This window comes from Talpa occidentalis, unplaced genomic scaffold (assembly GCF_014898055.3).
Source record: "Talpa occidentalis isolate TD23 unplaced genomic scaffold, MPIMG_talOcc4v2.1 talOcc4.17, whole genome shotgun sequence".
Taxonomy (NCBI): Eukaryota; Metazoa; Chordata; class Mammalia; order Eulipotyphla; family Talpidae; genus Talpa; species Talpa occidentalis.
Window position 1 is genome coordinate 1,493,181 of NW_023601754.1, and position 22,479 is coordinate 1,515,659.

Below are 22,479 nucleotides of genomic sequence, written 5' to 3' on the forward strand. Positions count from 1 at the left end.
TTCCAGCAGCTTCCAGAACTGTGCCACCAACACCAGCCTCCAGCTTTTCCCACACGCACCCCCAACCTCCACCAATCGGCTCAAGGGGCCCCGGGCTCTCGCAAAAGCAATGCCCTGGAAGCCACATGTCTCCACACCTTTCCGCTTTTGTTCTGGGGGTGCGTGAAAAATCAGCAAAAAAATTGCTTCAAACCACAGTGCAGTATCGCTGCATTTGAAATCCCCTTTTAAAGGTTCTAGCATCAGGTGAAAAGGATGAAATATTTGACTGGGACTCAAAGAAAGACAGTGCACACGTGAACTTTTTAAAAGGCATTTATTTTGGGGCCTCTCCGGTGGCGCAAGGGGTTAAGTCACAGCACTATGAAGCTCTGCGCAGCCACTGCAGCACGAGTTCGATCCCCGGCCAGGGAGCTGACCCACAGGATGCAGCAGACCTCTCCTGTCTCCCCACTGCTCCCCTCAGCAGCGGATTTCAGTGGATCCACCTGTTTTGCTTCCCACTCTGTCTCTGGGGAATCTTCTTACCCCCTGTGCCTCTGGCCTGCACCCCAGCTCTTATATGCATAAATAAATAAATCTTTAAAAAGGCATTTATTTTAACAAAGAATAAAAAGATTGATATATCTTTCCAGTGGATACAAAAATAAATATTCATTGATCATATGAAAGACGTATGCCTTAGAGCCATTTGAGCAGGAGACGAGAATTTCAGAAGACAGGTCTTGTGTCCTTTAAATGTACCGCCTGCTTCGTGGGCCCAAGGAAACGGCCGCTGTGGCTGGAGTTTCCCGAGTCCCCGCGAGTCCAAGCACTTGGGGAGGCACCTTGTGAGGCAGTCCCGGGGCTGTGCCTACATCAGCGCGCAGCAGCAGCAGCAGCAGCAGCAGTAGCGACAGGGAGAATGAGTGGGCCCCGCAGGCATTTCTGGTGTTCGTTCAGACACTCAGGGTTTCTAAGATGCCAGGTTGGCTGAGCTGGGGCAAGCTTAGCCCCCAAGTCCCCAGCCTGGCTCCCTCCTCACAGGGTGATGGTGGCCAGGCGAAGCCCCTGCCTGTCCTTGCGTGTGAGACTCCAAGTAGGGGTGGTGGTGAGCAGGCTGGGTTAGAAAGAGAAAAGACGCCCCCGCCCCTCCCCAGGATACAGCAGGCCCTTCTCCAGACCCCAAATCCACCTGATGTCTACACCGACTGGCACAGCCAAATCAACAGGCCCAGCACAGGCGGGGAGGGGGACCCCCAAGGCAGTGGACACACACACGCTGCCAGTCTGGGAGTCTCTGGGCATCACCAGGGTGCACAGACTTGAATAAGAGTCACCCCATTACAACAAATACAGGTTTTTCTCAGAAAAAAAATGTTCAAGTGCTTTTCAACCATGGAAGTGATGGTAAAATGGTCTGGAGGTGACTGCGCCCCACTGGGAGGCCTGTGGGATGGGGGTCTGCCCGGCCCTTACAAGTGAACTCCCTCCTCGTCTCCTACCGGCTGTCTTTGATCAGTGTCACAATTTAGGGTAAACCCCTCGTGGCAGGAGCCGCACACTGACATGCTAGTAAAGGGGTAAGTTCCTGCCGGATGATCATGGGGCTTCTCCAGGGACCGCCCCCCAGGGAATCCCGCTCTCTGCTGGGCCAGGCAGTGCGGTGTGGGGTGGGGCCACCCTAAAGCTGAGGAGTCCCAAGGAGTCTGAGGGGAACCATTCTCCCTGCCACCATCCACCCCAGGCCCAGGGGTCGACAGAAGCCAGCATGACTCACCCCACTCCCCAGTCCGCCGCCCCCGCCCACAACTCAACACGCCCGGCGGCAGGACGGGCTGGCTGGACGCAAGAATCACCCAAATGCCCGCACAGTCACAGCTATTTCTTGTCACTTGTGGTTTATATCCTGCCCACTTTAAAAATCAAGAGATTTCAAGCAGTTTACGATAGAATAATTAAAGTACAAATATTTCTATAAGATTCAAAATTAAAAAGAAAAGAGAGGTCTCGCTGGCAATTTAATAACTGAAATGAAAACAGTCCCATTTTCCTCTAAGTTTCCCGGCAGCGAAGCCAGAGGGGATGTTTTCAGCATCTGACACGAAATGGCGCCAGCTCGCCTGGCCACGGGCTGTTCCCCGGCGCTGGGCACCCATCCTTCCAACAAGGCAGGACTTCTGCTTCCACGGACACAAGGGAGCTGGGCTCTTAGGTCGTCTTAACTCTCATTAACATGTTTCAAGATAGAAAGGCATTTTGCATCAATCGACAGGCCCACAGCTAACAGGCCCACAGCTAAACCAGCTCTGGGCCCACAACTCGATAATAGACCCCACGTCTCTGTACGGGAAGCAGCAGCTTGCTAGCAACATTGAACGCTGAGTCTCTGGAAGTCTCAATGACCCCAGAGCGCTGACAGCAACACAGGGATGGACCGTAACTTGGGGAAATGCTCGAAATGGACCTTTCCTCTGGGGTGATCCTGCCAGCGGTCAGACGGGCTGGTGTGCATTTGCATGTCCACGGCAGAAGCGTACCCCTTGCTTCTGAAGTCAGGTGCTCGGAGCTGCCCTTCCGACATCGAGAGCAGAGGAAGGCACCGGCCCAGGCAGGAGGGGGCCGCGCCCGGAAGCCATTGCAACAGTGACTGTGATGAAGCACGCGAGACGCCGGCAGGGAGGGTGCCTGAGGCTCTTAGACTGTGATCTGTTGGTTTTCTCTGAAGAAGGGTCTCTGGTGTGAGGCGCAGACGTCGGGGAACACCCGGAAGACCTGGTCTGCCTGGAGCTCCTCGGACTGCAGGAGGGCGCCGGCCCCGCAGCCCTTTCCAGCTTCTTCCACCAGCTGCCGCACGTACAGCTGCTCCACCTAATAGGGTGTGCACGTGGTCAGGGGGGAGAGGAGGGCGGTGGGGCTTCCTTGGAGCCTAGCCAGGTTCTCTGACTCCCCCGACCCAAAGCGGCACTCAGAGCCGCCACGCAAGCCCGCAGCAGAGAAACCCGGACGAGGCAGATGCAAGAGAGGGCGAGCAGTGTTCCTGCAAAGACGCCCGGCCAGGTACGTTCTCCCAGCCTGGCCCACCAGTGTCCAGATTCCACCATTAGTTTCATTCCTTTGACTAAAGTGAAATAAGGGCCCTTAAAGCCTAAATCTGTCACTAAGAACTTAAGGAAACTGAATAGGTGGCATTCTTCTTAAAAAAAAAAAAAAAAAGTCAAACAAAAAAGGGAAAAAACCACAAAGCCGATGGGGACCCTGGAGCATGAGAAGTGGTTCAAAGGCGGCAAGAATCTACTTCTCCCCCACCCACGCCACCCCCGTGACGGTCTGGCCCAGGCCTGCCTCTGCACGCAGGTGGAGCACCGCAGTCCTTGCTGCACATTCTCCAGCCCAAGGATGAAACAGGTCCTGAGGTGGGGACCAGGAGCTCTGCTCCAGGTGCTGAAGCTGCCCACTCTTACCTGCACGAGGATGAGCTTGGAGCGCAAAGGAGTCATGTCTGGAAACTCTTCCCCGAAGCACAGCACCACCCTGCTGTCAGGGAGCCGGCCCTGGCTGCTGTAGAACTGCTGGAGCTCTGGAAGACATGGGAGCAGCTGCCACTCGGGTCTCACCATCCCTCTCTTCACACGCGCGCGCACACAGGACACCACCCGCCCTCTCGGGGCCTCCTCCAGGAAGCCTCCTCAAATCCGTCAGGCCAGTGGCTAGAGAGATCTGACATGGGCTCCAGGCCACTACCTTTACTGAGAGGAACGGGAGCTCTGGGGCACAAGAAGGGAGCAGACGCACAGCACTGGAGGGGGTGAGGCCACTTTCAACATCCTGCCCTTCTCGGGGGCACCGACCAGGGTGGGGTCCTGATCAAGTGTCCAAAGGCTGGTTCTGAAGAGCGGTGTGCGAGGGGAGCACAGCTCCAAGTGCATGCACAGTCCCAGGGCCCTGCCTGGGGTGGCCTGCCTGCATTTCCAGCCACCCCACCCCGGGCACAGGCACTATCCTCCACAGAGCTGCCCTTATTCCCCTGACAGCCAACAGTCACAGAGAAAGGCAGGGGCTCGGCACCTCATTTTATAAGCGGGGAGGTCACGACACAAGAGATGTCCCCGGGATCAGGGAAGGAGGGCACAGCAGGATCCCAACACCTCCCCCACCCTAGGCCACACCTAGAGGGCTCAGGCAGGAAGGAGGGTGGCCACTAAGCAGGGGCAGCAGGCGATGGGCAGCTACCTCGGAGGAACTGGTTGGTGTCGAAGACCTTGGCCACCTCGTCCCGCTCCAGCTTGTTAGGCCGGTCCCTGCACACCACGGCGTTACCGCTGCAGAACACGCGGCCCTGGCACAGCCGCTTGATCAGCACGCCCTGCCGGCTGCTGTGCAGCAGCACCCCACGCTCCAGGTGCCCGAACAGCTTCCGCGTCACCTGCCTCTGCCGCTCGCTGGGGATGGTGTCAGCCGGCGGGAAGCGCACCAGCTCCAGGCCCTCAGACCCCAGCAGCTTGCCACTGGGCAGGCCTGGCTGACTGGGGGACAGGCGGCAGCCCTCGGGGCAGGTGGTGGTGGTCTGGCCCACCAGCTTGCCCCCATAGTAGAAGGTGATGACCATCTGGGAGAAGGCTGCAGGAAAGAGAGCGGTGGGTTGGCAGCTGCGGGAGGGGGGATGTCCCCAGCCCCTCCTGCCCACAGTCCTTTCCTCCAGGAGAGAGGGTGCCTAGCTTTGTGTGCCTGGACCCCTTAGGTGTTCTGGAGAACTTCACACACCCCTTCTGGAAATCAAGTGTGCAAATACACGAACAACTGAGGAACCAAGGATTCCCAGCGTGAAAGGCCACTGTGGGTCTCCGCGCCTCCAGGGAAGGGCGCCGACGGACGCAGCAGTTTGCAGATCCCATGGGAGTAAGCCTGGCGCCCCGGGCCCCTCCAGGGGGCTTGTGCTGGGCACCACCCGCACGACCATTGGGCAGCCGTGGGGGTGCCGTGACCTCAGCTTCACTGAGCCCCCACCCCAGCCCTGGCCCTGGCCCTGGCTCTGCATCGGTCAGACTGCAAGACTCCCGCTGATGGCCACAGGCCCGCTCTGCGCGGCAGTTAACAGCACTCTGGGAAGGTGCGGGGTGGCAGGTGCGCTGCCTGCCTCACTGACCCGACACTGGGGGACACCGAGGCCCATGGGGCCGCCCAGTAGAGGTGAGCAGCAGCGCCCACATCTGACCCCGCAGCTGTCATGGCCGCTCTCCACCCTCCCACTCTCCCTTAACATTTGCACGACCTTGTGACTCCACACGTCCCACCTCCCCCACTCCCGGCACCTTGGACTTCGTCCCACATGAAGGAAGAGCTCCAGTCGCCCCTTGACCCCATCCTGGCCGAGGCCTTATCTCCTATAAGGGCCGGGCAGGGTGGCTGCATGGCCACAGGAAGGCTCTGGCTCAGAGCAGGGTCGAGCTGGGAGGGGCTAGGCCGTGGCCCACTGACTCCAGGGCAGAGTGAGACCAGGAAGGAGAAACACATCAGGTCAGTCCTCCCCGTTCAACGGGCCCACGGCCACCCTGCCCTGCAGGCCCTCGAGGCCGGCCAGTGAGTAGCTGGTCTGACCATGGGAGTGGCCCAGAAAAGATGCCGCCTGACACGTCATCCCAGCTGAACAACCCGGCAGGCAGCTTCAGGGTTCCAGGCCTCAGTTTCCCCACCTGCAAGTGGCAAAAACAGCGGCCACCTGCTGGGTGGATGCGAGGACTGCAGGAGCTGGGGTGTTGGCTCGGAACGGGAGCCCTGTCTGAGCAGATACTAAGTGAACTGGGGTAACAGGACAAGATGAGTGGCACGGAGACGCCTCCTGGAGTGGTAACTTGCAGGGCCTGGCCTACCCCGTCCCGTCCTGCAGCCCTAGTAGCACATTTAATGCTCACAACCACCCCTGGCGGCAGAGACTACCAGGTAAGGAAACCCCGGCAAAGGCAGGCAGTGCACCTGCACTCGACGGCACACGGCTAGGTGGGAAGTGGCTGTCCCCCGCCGGCAGGCCGCCCTGCTCCCGTGTGCCTGAGCATGAGCCACACCGTCAGCCCAAGCACTGCCCTTCACCCCAATCATCGGACACGGCCCAGGGCACAGCTGACGCCGCCGTGGCATTTGTGAATCCACCCGCGCAGCGCAGTGCCATTAACTCGGGTTCGTCGCCAGAGTTTCACATGGGAAGGTCTCTCTAGAAAAACGGGAGGATGGAGCCTGGCTGGACTTACAAGGCCACAGAGCCCCAGCGCCCTGAGGCCAGAGGGCCACATCTCTACTTTGCCACAACCCCTGCGCCTCCCCGTCGCCGCTCCCCTGCCCCCGTTACGGTCACGTGACCGAGACCAGGGGGAAGAACAGGGTCCCCGAGAGCAACTCATTAACGAGAGGGGTGTGTGCACACTGTGTGTGGGAACTGACAGCGACAAGAAGCCCACACCTGCCAGATGTCTTAGGACTCTCTTTGCAGGAGGCTGTGGCCATGAATAGCTTCGTTCACCGTGTGCTAAGACAGCCCTGGGCTAACCCGGCAAACTTCCTCCCCCAGCCATGTCCTCTCTCACCCAGATGCCACAGCCCCATGGCCCCAGAAAGCATCAGTCAGCAGACTCCCCACGGCCCAGAGGTAAGCAGGTCAAAGGCCGAGTCCCATGGCCCTGGGCCTCCGGAGTTGGGCCTGCTGAGTACGGCTGCTGCCCAGGGCAGATGACCTCGGGCAGGCTGGAAGTTAGATGCCTGGGTGTGAACCCAGCATGCGCTTACTAGCTGTGTGACGTGGGAGCAATTTAACCTCTAAGCCTCTGTCTCCTCAATCGGCGAAGCAGACCTCCAAGGCGGTCACTCCCCAGCTGGAGGGAGAGCTGCCCCCCACCCCGACCCCACCCCCGGTCTCCAGGCACTTCTCCTGCAGCCCGGCTTCCCTCTGCACCAGGTGGCCTGGGCCCAGCCCTGATACTGCGGCCCACCCTAGTGAGTCAGGCAGGCGTTTCCACGGGCCACGGCAGCTCCTGGTTTCCTTCTCTCTGGAGATGTCATCGAGGGTCTAAAGGTAAGTTCCAGGGGCCACTGGCAGAGACCAGCCACGTCCAACAGGAATCAGACACGCCCAGCAGACGGGCCACCTCGGCCCAACACGGGCAGCAGGGACAGGAAGCTTGGGCCACGCTCAGGCCGGAACACAGCTATATGACAGCTGCCCCCCACCCCACGCTGCTCCAGGGAGACGAGACGGGCCCCAAGGCCCTCAGCCTGGACCCTGCACCCGGGGCGCACGCAGTCCTGCCACCACCGTACTGTCGCCCCCGCCGCCAGCCCACAGCCTCACCACCACCCACAGGGCTTGGGAGAGGGTCAAGGAGACCAGTGCTGGTGATGTCCATGCCCCCGCCCCGCCACGTAACACCGCGCTGAGTCTGCACGACACTCCCATGACGGCTGTCACTGGTCCCACTTTGCCCCGAGGAGCCTGAGGCTCCCAGCACGAGAGGGCAGAGCTGGGCCCTGGGCGGGCCTGGCCACGCTCTTCCTGGGATGTGGCTGGCCTGCAGAGTGCTCCCGGGGTCTGTCTGTTGGTTCTGGCCAAGAACGGGCTCCCGAGCCAAACGATGAGACGGAGGAACTGGGTTCCTCACTTCCAACACCAAGCTGTGCTCGTCCACACGGCCCTCCCCACCTTGCCCTCAGAGACGCCCATGCCCGCTGCCCACCCGAGGGCCCGTGCATACCTGAATGGTGCGGGTCGTAGGCCGCGTACCCCGCCACCAGCGGCAAGCCTGCCGGAGCAAGACAAAAGCAGGTCAGAGGCAGCAGCTGATGCGCAGGAGGTGACGCCGCCCTCCCTCTCTGAGCAGAAGCTCGCATGGCATGCTGGAGGGGCCGCTGTGGCCTCCTCAGAGCACAGCTCAGAGACCCATAAACCGACCTCAACCCAGCCGCGGTGGGAGGGACAGCAGCCTCCTCTGTCTGCGGGATGCCGGCCTCGTGGCAGCGTGGCCCTGTGGGGCTGTTTCCTTCCCACCAGGGACTACTTCTGAAACAGGGCTGGACTGTTCTCCCCGCTCATCCAGGGCTGGCCTGGCTTGCCTGGGAAGGGAGCTACGTGCCCAAGGTGCTGCTGCAGCACCAAGCTGTGCTCACTTGGCTGAGGGCTCGCCCAGGGCCCATGCTGTGGCCACCTGAGGGCACCTGAGCTGGGGTCACCTCCTGGTGTCCCACAGACACAGGGGGTGAAAAGGTCAAGGGAGGAAGCCAAGGTTGCTGCTCATGGAAGGTGACTTCAAGCAGTAAGGAGAAGTCAGCAGATGCGAATAAAGAGGTGAATAAAAGGGTGACCCCCGGGGGCAGGCGTCATTTTACAGGAAAGCAGCTAAGTCTGCACTTAGAGCTGCACTTCCCAACATGGGAGCCAGACCAGGACCTGCCTCTGGCCTGTGCTCCCTCCCCACAGGTGCCAGGGCCAGCCTCGGTGTCCAGAGAGACTGGCCGGGTCACTGATGTGGAGCCCAGGGTCTGGCAAGTGGGGCCAAGCAGCCTCCTGCTCACCACCACGGCTCCCCCGACCTCCCCAGAGGCAGGCAGTGACCCTCCTAGCGGGGCAATGTGAGCAGGGCTCAGGGCACGGGGGGTGCAGCTCTCGGGGTGGGAGCCAGTGGCACCTCTCTGGCTCAGCTGCTACCTTCAGCACAAGAGGGGTTCTGGCAGCACCACGCCCCCAGCTGCCCACCTCACCTGCGCTGGGCTGCTGTGTCCACCAGTCCTGGAGGAGCGGGTTCCGGCAGGCCTCCGGGGGGGACGGGCTCCTCTTCACAATCCCCATGTAGTCGTCCACGGAGGGCTGGGCCAAGACGAAAGGGTTACACTCAACTAAAGGCACACTGTCACCTCTCAGGAGACCAAAGGATAGTCTGCATCTGGAAAGCTCCAGCCAGTAACCCCACCAGGCTTATTGATCACGGCACGTGACCCTCCCCCGGATCCCTGACAAGTTTCCTGGCCTGGTCATTGGAAGTGCCTGTTACAAAACCCAGCGGCAGACCCTTCAGCTGCCGGGCGGGGTAGGCGCGCTCGGGGACTCTGAAGCCACTGCCCACTGCAGCAGTCTCCCTCGATGTGCTACGTCCAGGTTTTCAGTCTCTGACCCATTCCCTGAAAGAGGCAGGAGAGTCCTAGCAGGAAGCACCCTGGAGGCCGCCTTCCCAGGAGCAGGCGCCAGCCCGTTTTCTCACTCTCTCGGCTGAGTCAGCAGAAAGGCCTGGGATGTAAAACCTGACCTTGTCAGGGAGACACAGAGCCCAGAGTTCCCTCGGTCCACTGCCAGAGGTTGCCCAGAAGCCCAACAGCAGGAAAGTGCCTTTGTCTGTCTGCATTCTCCAACAGCCAAGCCATTCGCCGGGATTCTGCTGTCCCCACGCACGGGTCATTAAGAATTTCTCCAGCCCCACCACCACCTTCTCCGAGGGCTGGGTAGGATTATGGTAGCCAGACAGCAGCCAGCGTGTTAAATCCATCAAGAACTGATGGATTTAAGCTGAGGGGCTGAGCATGGAAGAAAAGGGCACCCTGGGAGGTAAGGTCGTATTCCAAAACCACCACGTTCTCCCACGGCGAGCCCACCGAGCCTCTACGTCAGGCCTGTCAGCCACAAGCCCACGCGCGATGCCAAGGGCTCTAGTTCTGCTTTCTGGCCACTGAGGGCCAAAAGCTGCAAGGAGGAGACCGTCGCCTGCCAGCCCCTGCAGCCAGGGTGGCGCCCACGTTGCACACAGCCAAGAGGCTGGGCAAGCTAACACTGCTCACAGCCTAAGAAGGCTGGGGAATCACGACGCTCTTTTAAACAACTGTGATTGAAGCTGTTTAAAATATGAAAAGTTTAGACACCGAGGAAGTCCCATGACCTGGAGCTGGCAGCCAAGTCCTGGGGGTGCATGTGGGGACCCGTGGGGAGGCTGAGCTGGTGAACCCTATCCCTGCCCCTCTGCCAGGTGGAGGCCCTCGCCTGAGGCCCCGGCAGGGCGCCAGAGGACCTGCAGGGCCCCGACGCGCCCCCTCACCTCCTTGATCAGCTCATCGATTTCAGAGCGCCCACACTCCATCTCCGTGACCTCGTTCACACAGCCGGGAGTCGTCACGCCGAGCTTGTCTGCAGAGAAGCAGACACACATGACCAGTGGCACTGGAGCTCCGCCACTGCCATCAGCCTGCTGAGCCGAGGGAAGGAAGTCAGCCAGCGTCCCCGCTGCTGAGGAGGCCGGCTTGTTCTTCCCAGGCTTCTGCAGTCATCAGATCGGCAGGGTCGGAGAGAAGCTGCCTGTGGTTGCCCACTCGGGGCAAAGAGGGCAGATGGGTCTCTCCATCTGTGGGGGGGTGTGCTCTGTGCCCAGCGTCCTACAGAGGCTCAGCCCAGCAGCGGGGGCGTGTGAAGACACTCAGACTTCCTGGCACAGGGTGTCTGCAGGTTAGGGTCTTTTTTTTTCTAAGTCAATTGACAGGAAATCTTTTTTTGGCCTTCCCAAATACACACACACACATCTGTGCACACACAGGCCACGCACACCCCTAGCCATCCAGCCAGGCCTGCCCGGAACGGCCCAAAAGCACGTGTGCGAGCACAGACAGCACTCTGGATGAGGCACACCACCCTCACCTTTTCCTGGCCAGTATTCGCCCTTGACTGTGGGAGGTGCTACAACCCAGGAAGGTGACTATTGGGGTTCACTGGTCAATGATCTATGCAATCCTCCCACACTTTCATCCTGACTGAGTTGTGATTCCATTTTGATAGAGTTAAGAATCCACATAGCCGGGGATGGGGGAAGTGGAGGGTGTGGGGAGGCAAGGCAGGGCACCCCCCAACATAGCTTGCGAACCACTGAAGTACAGAGGACCGCAAGTCCATTTAAACATTATGCAAATACAGGCTCCCCCACCCCAGCCACCCCGAGAACCTGCTGCTCCTTAAATAGCTCCTTTGCAGGTGATGCTGGCTGCTTCCGTGCTATAAACAAGTCAGGGTCACCTGCCAGTTCCGCTTCGGCTGGCTGGGCTGCCCAGCAAGCCACTTTGCAGAAGATCTGAGGCCACCCGACCACATCTGCCCAGAGACAGGGTTCTGCTGTCCCCGCTTCGGCCTCCCCATAGACGCCTTACTGGGACTTTCCAGCCTCAGAGACTTCGGGAACTACCATGTCCCAGCACGGATCAGGCTCCGGACACCTGACCTCCAGCCACAGAGCCAACGCTGCCGGCCTCTGTAACTTCGTCCGGGAGCCTGACTCAATCCCTGAAAGCTATCCTTTCTTTATCCACCTCGTTACCCCCCCACCCACCCCCCCCCGCTGAAGGGAAGTTTCTAGAAAACAAAGGGAATTCCTCCTCCATGCTGTCAGGGGTCCTTGCTCCTACCCACCCCTGTCACTGAGCCCCAGGGCAGCCCCACACGTGTCCCTGGCTGGAGGAGGAGCGAGCCCAGCCCGCTGCCACCCCTCCCGCCCACCTCCCCCCACTGGCGCCTGGGCTCGAGCAACTGGAAGCTGCCACTTGGTCAGCAGATGGAGGGTGAGGTCAGCGGAAAAAGCTCTCCACGTATCTTATACAAAGGCGAACGCTTTGTTTAGCTGGAACCACTCGCCCCAGGCCCTGTGGGCGGTCACTCTCCGCCCAGACCCTACTCTGCAGCGGGGCTATGAGCCGGGCAGCCTCTGCCGGGCAGTGAGCCCAAAGGATAGTTACATTTTTGCTCTTCCTCGGGGACGATGCGGTAAACTTTGTATGGCTCGGAAATGTCCAGCTGGGACCGGTCTGTCACTTCCTCAAAATCTGGGCTCTTGTTCAAGGCACAGCGTAGCCTCGTCTTCCAAGTGGCTGGTTCAGCTTTGTCTCCTTCCTTAAACTTCCCTTTAAAGACTGCCCAGGCCTGGAGGAAGGAAGAGAAGCACATTACACTCGCAGCGGCTGCCCCTCCACAGTGAGGCCACGCTGCCACGGCCAGGACCCAGAACACCCTTGCTCTCCTGCAGCTTCTCTGGCCATCGGCTCCCACCCAGGGAACTTCAGAGCTCGGCACTTGAAGCAGACCACTTCCCCCGACAGATGGCAAAAGCCCCCAAGCTGGGAAGTGGCTCCTGCGAGACGGCCCAGCTGAGCCGGGATTCGAATCCAGGCCCCCCCACCCCGCCAATGCACATGTAAACACACGTGTCGGTATGTCTCTTGGCAAATCCTCCACTGGACCGGAGGGTCAGGAAAAGCCTGAGGTCAAGTATCACAGAGAGGAAGTCGCACATGGTTTCACTAGAATGTTCAAAACAAACAACAATTTTTTGCTTTTTCAAATTGGCTAAAATTTGCCATGAAAAGGGAACACTTGAAAAAACCCTCCGTGTGGTCATCCACTGCCCTGCGATTTTTATAGACATTTTGTTTTGCATTTGGGTATTTATTCCAGCTGCCCCTTCCTCCCACCCACCACCCCCCCCCCTCCACACACACACACACTCCACCAGCCCTGGGCACTGTTCAAACGCAAGGAAATATTTTTCCTCTCCGCTGTTTTTCACAGCTCTGTTTTCTGACCAAACCCTACCATTTGAATTAGGACCAGAAATTCAAAGCTGGAAATAGAGTCGAAATGTAGAATGAGGCAGTATTTTTTTTTTAATCAAATGTGTAAATGGCACAGTTTTGAGATTTCAAAATGCAGACACACCCATTAGGAGGTAACTCCCATGGGGTGAAAATAACCTCCCGGTTTAGGCAAAAGCAGATACATCTTCCAGCCTAAAATAACACAAGGTCTGGAGGGAACTCTCAGCCCCCTTCAGGAAAATGCAGCTCTCAAGTAACCTTCCCAAGTCCTGCACCTGGGATTAGCGGCCACTGTCCTGATGCCAAGCCAGCGGAGCCTCACCAGGTCAAGCCAACACTAGCGCCAGCCCCTGGGGACCTAGTGACGACCGCTCCTGGGTGCTGCCCATTAAGATGCTCGCGCAGCAGGTGTGGGTAGGCCTGGGAGTCTGCATCCCAGCACACTGCCGGAGGTGGCCAGGAGGCTGAGCCACAACTCCCTCCGGAGGATGCCTGCTGTCCCCTCCCACAGGCGTGGAGGCTGGGCCAGTCACATCAGTGCCCGTGCCCTCTCCCCTGGGTGCCCTCTCCCCTGGGTGCCCTCTCCCCTGGGGCACCCTGCATTCGGGTTCTGCACCTCCGCCTGAGATGAAGAAATTGGAAGAACGTTCCCATTAATGAGGAATGACTGTTTCCTTTCCTGACAGAGCTGCAAAGCCCCCGTTAGAGCTATTTCTTGAAGCAAATAATCTTCAGTCCTTTCTTTCTTTCACTCTCATTATTCATTCGCAGCACCACAGGCCTTGGATTGATTTTTTTTTTTCTTTTCAAAGAAAGGTAAGCACTACCCACGTGCACGCTGGACAGTAATTTCTGTGTTTTCTTACTTTAATTGGAGTCTCCGCCTCGGCACGACTGAGGTTTGGGGTGGGATCATTCTTTGTGGTGGGGGCTGTCCGACGCATGGCTGGACACCAAGAAGTATCCCTGGCCTCTACCCCCTAGATGCCAGAACCACCGCCCATTGTGTTAACCAAAAGTGTCTGCAAACATTGCCAAGTGTCCCCAGCAGGGAAAACTGACAGCTCCTGCCACCAGAGAGCCCGGCTGGCCCATGTCACATGTGTGCCGCAAGAGCACGGCCCGGAGCACACTGGCCCCAGCGCTGCCAGGGTCACCGGTTCACCCCCACTTACCTGCAGGAGAAAGCCAGGACACCCCCACACCCAAGCCAGGCCCAGGCTGAGGAGGTGCCCCAGGCTGCATCTCCTCTGGGGGTAGCCAGCTCTCGTCAACATGGTAAGACACTCTCCCCAAGTGGGCTCCATCGGGCCCAAGCCTCCCGGCCACCGGGCTCCAGCCGCCAGCCGCACGGCCTCTGGACAGGGCTGCCTCTGCTCGAGTCTCAAGAATCCAACACTATTATTTTGTTTCCTAGGGGGCTGCTGAATTTTAAACACCGGAGCCACTAAGTGAACATGCACTCCCCCCAGGGCTGGGCAGCCGCTGGGCACCAGCCCTCAGTCACCGGATCCCCCTGCACTCCTGGAGGAGGGGGACACTCTGTAAGAATGACCACGAGCTGCTCTCAGGACCCGAAATGCCCCGGACGCACCGAGCGCGGACTGCTGCCAGGCCCAGGGCGAGGCCGCGACGAAGGCCACCGGCGGCAGCACCGTCTGACCACCCGCGCCCAAGGCAGGCGAGCACCATTTTCTTCACTCACAGACGTGTGAAAGGTCTTTGATTGTTTGAAACAAAACGGGGCCGGCCGGGGCCAGACTGCTGATGGCCTCCAGCAGCGGCGGCAGCGGGTCAGCACCAGGTGTGCCCCAGAGGACGGAGGCGCGAGGCGCAGGCAGGCAAGCCCACCAGGCTCTTCCCTCAGGATCTCACTGGCAGGGGGCGGGGGGTGTCTCCCCCACAGACCTCATGGCCCCAGCTCCAAGCGGACACCATGTGCCCCTCCTGCCCCCATTCCTGCTGAGATTGTAGACTCATTTCAGATTGCCACACTGTCGACTGCGTAATCAACGGAAAGAAAGCCCTGGAAATCTTGCACGTTCTTCTCCAGGCTGTTGAAATGCTGGGAGGAACGTTGCATAAGACACATAAATCTGGGGCTTGATTTCATTCTCCCTAGAGCAGAGGTGGAAGCAGGGGGAGGGTGAAGGGAGCGCCACAGGCGGGTCCTACAGGGCCTGTCCAGCCCCTGGGCTCTCCCTGCACCCCACACCACCATTTAAACCTCTGTCCTGGTCATGGGCAGCTCCTAGAGGGGCCTCCACAGGAATGAGCAGGGGGGTATACCCCCCAGGGAGGGGGCATTTGGCAACGTCAGAGACGTTTTTGGAGGTCGCAGGTAGGACTCGGGGAGTAGCCAGGGGTAGCCAGGGATGCTGCAATGCACCCTGCAGTGCTCAGAGGGACGCCCACAAGAGCTGTCTGTGTCCCACCAGCCAGGGCTGAGGAAATCTGGGCTGTCAGCATCTAGAACCTACACTCCCAACTAACTGGGCACAGTTTAAACTTAGCCAAGTTTTCCCAAGAAACTGACCCTGATGCCAGAGGCAAAACCCTGCAAGTGAATGAGAGCAGAGCCCACAAAACTCCGAGAAGGAGACAGGTGGCCCAGCCCCAGCATCGTGGTGGGCACGCGGGTCCTCTCAGGGAGGGGAGTGAGCAAGGCCTGCATGCGCCCACTTCTCCTGGAGACAGCCTGCAACCGGCATCAGTCTCCAAGAGACTAGAGACCCAGACTCCAGGCTTAGGAGAATATGCAAGGGTGTGAGGCCTCGCAGACTTCAGACAGACCCTGAGGGGCTAAAGAGCCACTTAAGTCAAGAATGGCCGATTTACATTCTGTTCTGTTCGGGGACTGGGATTTAATGGGCTGTCATTGTGTCCCTTGGTGTCGGAACACGGGCAGCCCTGGCTGAGCATCGAGCATCGGTTGCTGCCCAGGCGGGCTCTGCCTGCTTGGGGTTGGGAGGGAGCAAGGACTCAGGGGTGGGCTGCCCAGGCTCGAATGCCAGCTTCATCATCCAGGAACTGGGAGCTGGGACCAGCCACTTCTTCCCCCGGGGCCACTCTGGCACCAGGTCGAGAAAGGCACCTGCCCCCAGGGCGATGCGACAGGAAACCAAGCAGAACCCGAGAGCCTGGCCAGGCACAGAGCAAGCTCAGCGGGCCCGGCTACCAGGGTGCAGAAGGGGAACAGAACCGCAAGCCCTCCACGCCTGGGTGCTCGGGACCCTCAAGGGAGGGAGCACTAGTTTTAGACACCCCACCAGCCGGCCCCAGGAGCGAGAACAGGTGGCGGCCTTCTTGTCAGAGTAGACCCGCCTGGCCAGCAGGAAGACGCAAATCTCTCCCGGAATTCTAAGTGGGACTTGGACAGTGGCCGGGGGAGAGGTCTCTCCGAGGCCCTCGCGAAGCTGTCTTTCCACAGCAACGGGGCGTGGGTGGAGAGCGTGCCCGGGGGAAAGGTCGTCGGAGGAGCGACCTCCAACGTGGTGGAGTCACATGACTGATACGAGGCCACCTGGTAACGACTGTGGAAGGGCGCTCGGCACCAGTGTTTGCCCCTCACCAACGGGGGCAGTGAGGCCACCCCTCGCCCCTCCACCGGCCCCGCGGAAGGGAGCGGCTGCGCGGACTTGGGGAGGCGGGTTCTGTACCTTGAAGATGGAGGCATCCACCTCCTGGTTGTAGTCCTGCTTGCCAGCGTGTTTCCACGGGATCCGGAACATGCTCTTTTCATCATTCTCCCAGATCAGCCCCGGGTACATGCCGCTGTCGATCTGCTCGATCAGCCACTGCCGGAGCCGCCGCCCGCCGTTGCGGTCACACATCCTGGGAAGAGAAAGCCGGACGCGGTGTCACAGCCCACCCCTCTCGTCACAGCCGCATGCCCAGCACAGCCAGGAGCTGATGACAGTGGTCGGGAGGCCCAAGCAACAAAGCGGCCAGCCCAGGAGCCCCAGGCCCAGGAGCCTGGCCCCTGCCCAGAGAAGACCACGCTGGCCTCCTGCAAAACTTTAGCGGCTGGCGGGCAGATGTAGGCCCCCTAGGTGCTGGCCATCCTCTTTCAGCTTTTGCCTGATGTTGCATTCCAGGCAAACACAGCCACACCTGACAGCATCTTCGTGCCACCTGCAGCATGAGACGGGGACGTCACCTCCACGTTCCCAGTGCCCTCAACGGTGGTCACCACTCTCAGGTGGTGCATCACCTGATCCTGCTGTTACCAGTGTTCACGAGTGGATGTGACATCTGTGCTCTCTGAGACAGAGAAAACCCTCATAGCTACCCCTTCTAGAAGGTTCTTCCACAGCTAGGTCAGTGACAAGAGCGGGAGTTTAGGTATGAGACAGAGCTGGGTGCCCTTCCAGTCCCACCATCTCTGGGCCGGGTGGCATGGCCACCCCTTAACCTTGGAGGGGGGCAGCCACCTGCAGGAAAGCCGGGATAATGACTGCTCAGCGGCAGCAGCACTATGAGGACGCATATCTGAGACAGTCCCAGGCCTCACAGCCTCCCCAGGGAACAGACACTGCTGCTGTTATCCCACCTCCTTCCCGGGGACCCTTGTCACCCGCTGGAGAGAACAGACGAGAGCCAGGGAATCAACTGGGTTGCAGATGCAGCAAGGCTGGCTGGGCAGACTCTTTCAGAAACACCAGCATCTCAGGACTGCTCAGCCCAGGGCACGCAAAGACACCCCTTGGCAGGACATCTCTGTGGGAGCAGGGAGCCTCCCGGCAGCACAGATGGAGGGAACACCGCCACACTGACAGACGGCCAGCATTTACAAGAACAGGATGGAAATCCCCTTGGCAGCTGGACAGCTGCCCACCCAAAAGAAAAAAAACTGGCACGTCCATCCTTCTGATCAAAATGTGACCTCGTCAGGCAAAAAAAGTTGGAAAGAATCAGCAGTGCCGAGACACAGCGTCCCTAAGTATAGGGGTGCATCCGGAGCCCGCCGGTCCACAAAGCAAAGCTGTGTGTCAGCCGGCAGGTGGCTGCGGGTCAGGGAGAAGGGCCAGGCCCAGGAGGAGGGGGTGAGGGCCCCGAGCAGCAACTATAACTCTTCCACCCAAAAACCCCAGCCACGCGTTCTCATGCCGCGAGGGTGGTGCAGGGCGTGACTAGGGACGGGACTGCGACTTGGAAGCTGGCAGTGCCAGCAAAGGCTCCTCTCCGCTAACCTGGGGAAGCCGGTCTCTCCGATGCGCTCCCCGCGTTCTAAAGCTGCTCCTTGGGTTCAAGTGACGAAGGCACAGATTTGGAAGGACACCGGGGAGAGAAACGAACTGCCAGCAGCAGCACCCCTGGGTGCAGACCCCCAGAGCTTCCCCGGAGGAAAAGCAGGAGGAGCTGGGTGGGGGGACACGGGTCCGCCACAGTCCGGTCCAGGAGCTGTCCCTGCGCCCCAGCGCTCGGCTCGCCCCTCAGAACAAGGCCAGAGGCCAGAGTCCGCGCTCCGCGGGCCTCCTGAAAGGAAAGCAACCTTCACCTGTGCGGGCGCTTTCCAGAAAGCGGGTCAGACTTTCTCACGGGAGCCGGAGCCCAGAGCTGCGAAGGGAAGGGCGCAAGGAGAAGCAGCAGGGGCCGGAGAGAGGAGTCCGGGGAGCCGCGCACAGAGCAGAAAGCCGGGGAGCCCTGCAGACATCACCGAACTCTGCCCCCTCTTTGCTCAAGAGGAGAACCCGAGGCCCCGGGGCTCCCCAGGCCCAGGCGGCCCAGGGTCTCCTCCACTGGCCCTGGGGGCCGCCGGGGGCGCGGGGGCTCCGCACGGGAGGGCCCGGGGGTCTGGGGCGTCGCCCGCGCCCCTCCCGCCCCGCCCCGGCGGCCCCGAGAAATGATTTATTGCGCCCCAATGAGCGAGTGCCGGGAGCGCCGGCCGGGAACGCGGCACCAGCCCAGTCACATGCCGCGACTTCCTCTTCCCAGCGGCGGGTCGGGGTCGGGGTCCCCGTGGACGGCCAGCCCCGGGGCCGGAGCCGGAGCCGGAGCCGGGGGCCGCTCCCCGCTCCCTCGGGCGCGCCTCCCCGCCGGGCCCGCCCGCAGGTGCCGCCCGCGGAGAGCAGCGGCCGCCCGCGGACCCGGGCGGCGCGGAGGGGGGCGCGGGCGCACCTGCCGTTCTGGAAAGTTCCGTCTCCGTCCCGTCTGCGGAGGGTTCGACCCGGCCCGGCCCGGCCCGCGCCCGCTGCGCCCCGCGGCGGCCCGAGCGGCTCCCCGTCCCGAGGGGTCCCCCACGGCGCCGGCGCCCCCGGGCGCGTCCCGGGTCCCCCGCGCCTCCGCGCGCGCCGCGCCCAAGTGTTCCGCGCACAGCAGAGTTCAAGGGAAAAGGGGCATTTTTCTCCAAACGCCGGCCAATGCCAGGGGCGGCCGGGGCCCGTCTCCCTGCCTGCCTGCCTCCCGGCCCGCGCCGCCCGCGCCCACCTGCGCCCACCTGCGCCCACCTGCGCCGCCGTCCGCGCCGCCCGCGCCCCACGCTCCTCCGCGCAGGTGCCGGGCCGCCGCCGGCGCGCGCCTTTAAGGGCGGGGGCGGGCCCCGCGCGGAGCGACGGCCGCGCCGGCCAATGGGCGGGGTCCCCGCCCCGGGGGCGCGGCGCCGGCCGCTTCTCCTAAGCCGGGGGGTTCCGAGAAACCGGCGCGCGCCGCGGACCTTCCCGCGCCCCGCGGCTCCCGGCCGCGGCCCGGCCCTGCCCGCGCGCGGGCCCGGCGGCGTGGGCGGGGGCCGCCCGCAGGACTTCCCCGAGCCCGGCCGGCGGGGTGCGGCCGGCGGGGCGGGGGGGCTGTGCCGCGCAGCGGGGCGCCGGCAGGGCCCCCCCGCAGGCCCTCGCGCGGGCCGGGGCACGCGGCGGGCATCGGCGCTCGCCGGCCGTCCCGAGGCGGCGCCGCGTGACCGCGGTCAGGGCCCGCGCCAAGGGGGGTGGGGGGGTCAGACCGCAGGGATCCAGGCTGGGGCGGCGGGACCCCCTTCATGCCGCAGCGGGTGCTGGTCCCCCCCCCCCCCCGCTGACCGCTGGGCGCACCGCCCCCACCAAAGCTCCTGCGCCGCGTGGGCGGCCTCCCCGTCCCGACAGACCCGAATAGTGTCCAGACAACGGCGAAGAGTCCACTAGACGCGGCTCAGAAAGGACGCGTCCCTCACCCCAGCGCCCCGCGGGCCAGCACCTGCGGCCCATGCAGCGGGGCGGACGGCAGCGCCAGCCCAGGGAGCCCGCGATCGCGGCCCGCGAGACCAGAGCTCCCGAGACCAGAGCTCCCGAGACCAGAGCTCCCCGAGACCAGAGCTCCCGAGACCAGAGCTCCCCGAGACCAGAGCTCCCGAGACCAGAGCTCCCGAGACCAGAGCTCCCGAGACCAGAGCTCCCCGAGACCAGAGCTCCCGAGACCAGAGCTCCCCGAGACCAGAGCTCCCGAGACCAGAGCTCCCCGAGACCAGAGCTCCCGAGACCAGAGCTCCCGAGACCAGAGCTCCCGAGACCAGAGCTCCCCGAGACCAGAGCTCCCCGAGACCAGAGCTCCCGAGACCAGAGCTCCCGAGACCAGAGCTCCCGAGACCAGAGCTCCCCGAGACCAGAGCTCCCCGAGACCAGAGCTCCCGAGACCAGAGCTCCCGAGACCAGAGCTCCCGAGACCAGAGCTCCCCGAGACCAGAGCTCCCGAGACCAGAGCTCCCCGAGACCAGAGCTCCCGAGACCAGAGCTCCCGAGACCAGAGCTCCCCGAGACCAGAGCTCCCGAGACCAGAGCTCCCCGAGACCAGAGCTCCCGAGACCAGAGCTCCCCGAGACCAGAGCTCCCCGAGACCAGAGCTCCCCGAGACCAGAGCTCCCGAGACCAGAGCTCCCCGAGACCAGAGCTCCCGAGACCAGAGCTCCCCGAGATCAGAGCTCCCCGAGACCAGAGCTCCCCGAGATCAGAGCTCCCCGAGACCAGGGCTCCCCAAGACCAGAGCTCCCCGAGATCAACTCCCGGCCCGTGTCTAGCTCGATGGTGCCGCCATGTCCAGTGAAGGAAATGTTCACGGGAAACTCCTCGACCGGAGCCATGGCGTGTTGAGGAGGGGTCCTGTGTGTGTGTGTGCACGTGTGTGTGCACGCGCGTGTGTGTGCGCGCTTGTGTGTTCAGTCTGGAGCCCCTCCTGGGTGCGCACCAGCAGTTACGGTAGACATGAGAGTCCAGCGGGGAACAGCACAGGTGAGAGAAATGAGAAAGTTCTGGAAACAGAAGGAAAAGGTCGTGCCTTTCCACATTCCATTCTGGGGAAGAATTAGGAGAAGTGAGGGTCATAATTGATTTTTCTTTTTATCTCACTGGGCAACGCTACGTAAGCAGCAGCATTTACGTTTTATTCAGACTCTTCCAGGACATGACAATGCATGAGACTGAAAAAGAAATTTTATTTAAAGCCCCAAAATGAAAAAGAAAAAAAACCCTGCAAATTTGAAAAAAATGAATGTTTAAATAAAGGCCCCCCCAGACATAAACTGTCAACTTCATAATTGCGGTATTTGTAGTGATCAACATTTCATGACATTTGAAAGCCATGTGCAAAGATCACTTGACAGCACTGAGCCAGAATCTGATTTTACCCCGAAGGTCAAGCGCAAATCAGTGAGACACGTTGTGACCGTGTATATTAAGTCCCAAATGATGGCACAAAGGTTTTGGTGGGGCTGAGTCCAGCGTTTCTAAAATGCGGGTCAAGGAGGCAGGAGCAGGGAGGTCAGACCACGGCTGCCGGGAAGCCTTCGGAGCCATAAATGAAAGAAGTTCCCGTTGCCAAGTAATTTCAAATGAAAACTAATTTTTACAGCTCAAATTCTTGAAGAGTATTTAGATAATGTGGAAGTATTTCAGATGTTTGATATGACGTGGGGTGAGCTTTCAGAACTCGGAGAGCCTGCTCTCAGCAGCTCTCAGCTAAGATGCGTTGCAGGGAGAAGACGCAGAGCAGGGCCCATGCGGGGAAAGGTGCATGGGGGGCCGAGGCCCCAGCCCCAGCTCCCAGAGCCCTCTCCCAGAGGGTCACACAGGATGAGCCGAACTCCCGGATGTGACCACACCTGGCAGGGGCTCAGGTGCTGTCTGCAGGGATGCTGCTGGATTGTCAGGGGCTGGTCTCAGAGGCCCTCCCCTGGCACTGGGCATCAGGGCAGTGGGCCCAGCCCACAGCTGGCTCTCCCAGCCGGCAGTCTCCGTGGCCACGTCAACTCCTCTGCACGAGCTATGGCCGCCTACGGCTGTATGTTCCCACCACTGCTCCCCAGGTACCTGTCATGAACTAGGATGGACTCCCCAGGCTCGAGGGCTCACGCTGAAGGACAGAGGGCAAGAGGGCAGCCACACCCAGCATGGGGGACAGAGGTGAAGGCCGGGTGGGAGAGAGGCAGCTCTCCCAGCTCCTGGAGCACTGTGTGGGTGACCCCGCCAGTGGGGACACCGCTCCCCCCAGCCATGGCGCCCAGGCTGCACGGCCATGCTGGGCTTGGGTGATGCTTCCTTGCACTCTGGCCACTGGACCAGTCTCCTCGTGCCCAGGGCTGTGATGCTGAGAGCGGGTGCTCTGGGCACCCCCCAGGCTGGCTGCACGTGCCGTGTGTAACTATCCTTAACCTCGGCGAAGTGTAGGAGGATGGGCGCTTGCTTTCCTCTGTCGGGCTTTAACGTCCTCGTTTGACCTGCTCACTGGAGCACCCACACGGCCCTGCCCGCTCGAGCAAAAGCCAGATCCCGATGTGCCCCCTGGCTTTCCCGTCTTCCCGGCGTGATCCCAGGGCCCTCCAGGAACAACTCTGGGCACGGGAGCGCGGAAAGTCCTGCTAAGAAGCAAGTCAGAGAAACTGGATAGACAGGCCCGCAAGGGCAGAAGTGATGGAGATCAACCCAGCAGCGCTCACCGCGG

At 61.2% G+C, this 22,479-nt stretch overlaps 1 protein-coding gene across 1 annotated transcript; it reads right to left on the bottom strand.

Moving 5' to 3' along the window:
* Positions 1-317: 317 nt before the first annotated feature.
* Positions 318-19,060, bottom strand: IRF8 (interferon regulatory factor 8). The gene is made up of 9 exons (XM_037515761.2): positions 19,016-19,060; positions 16,236-16,410; positions 11,722-11,905; positions 10,044-10,132; positions 8,722-8,827; positions 7,719-7,766; positions 4,213-4,599; positions 3,444-3,559; positions 318-2,850 (listed from the first exon to the last, which is right to left on the bottom strand). Exons 2-9 carry the CDS (start codon positions 16,407-16,409, stop codon positions 2,677-2,679), a joined length of 1,278 nt encoding a protein of 425 aa, XP_037371658.1. The 5' UTR covers position 16,410; positions 19,016-19,060; the 3' UTR covers positions 318-2,676.
* Positions 19,061-22,479: the final 3,419 nt, after the last annotated feature.

Excerpts from the sequence above, each read along its gene's own strand:
- IRF8 (XM_037515761.2), bottom strand. The coding sequence starts at position 16,409 with ATGTGTGACCGCAACGGCGGGCGGCGGCTCCGGCAGTGGCTGATCGAG. Across the intron at positions 7,767-8,721 it reads GACACAGCAGCCCAGCGCAG|GCTTGCCGCTGGTGGCGGGG; the intron begins GTGAGGTGGGCA and ends TTGCTCCGGCAG. Across the intron at positions 3,560-4,212 it reads CACCAACCAGTTCCTCCGAG|AGCTCCAGCAGTTCTACAGC; the intron begins GTAGCTGCCCAT and ends CATGTCTTCCAG.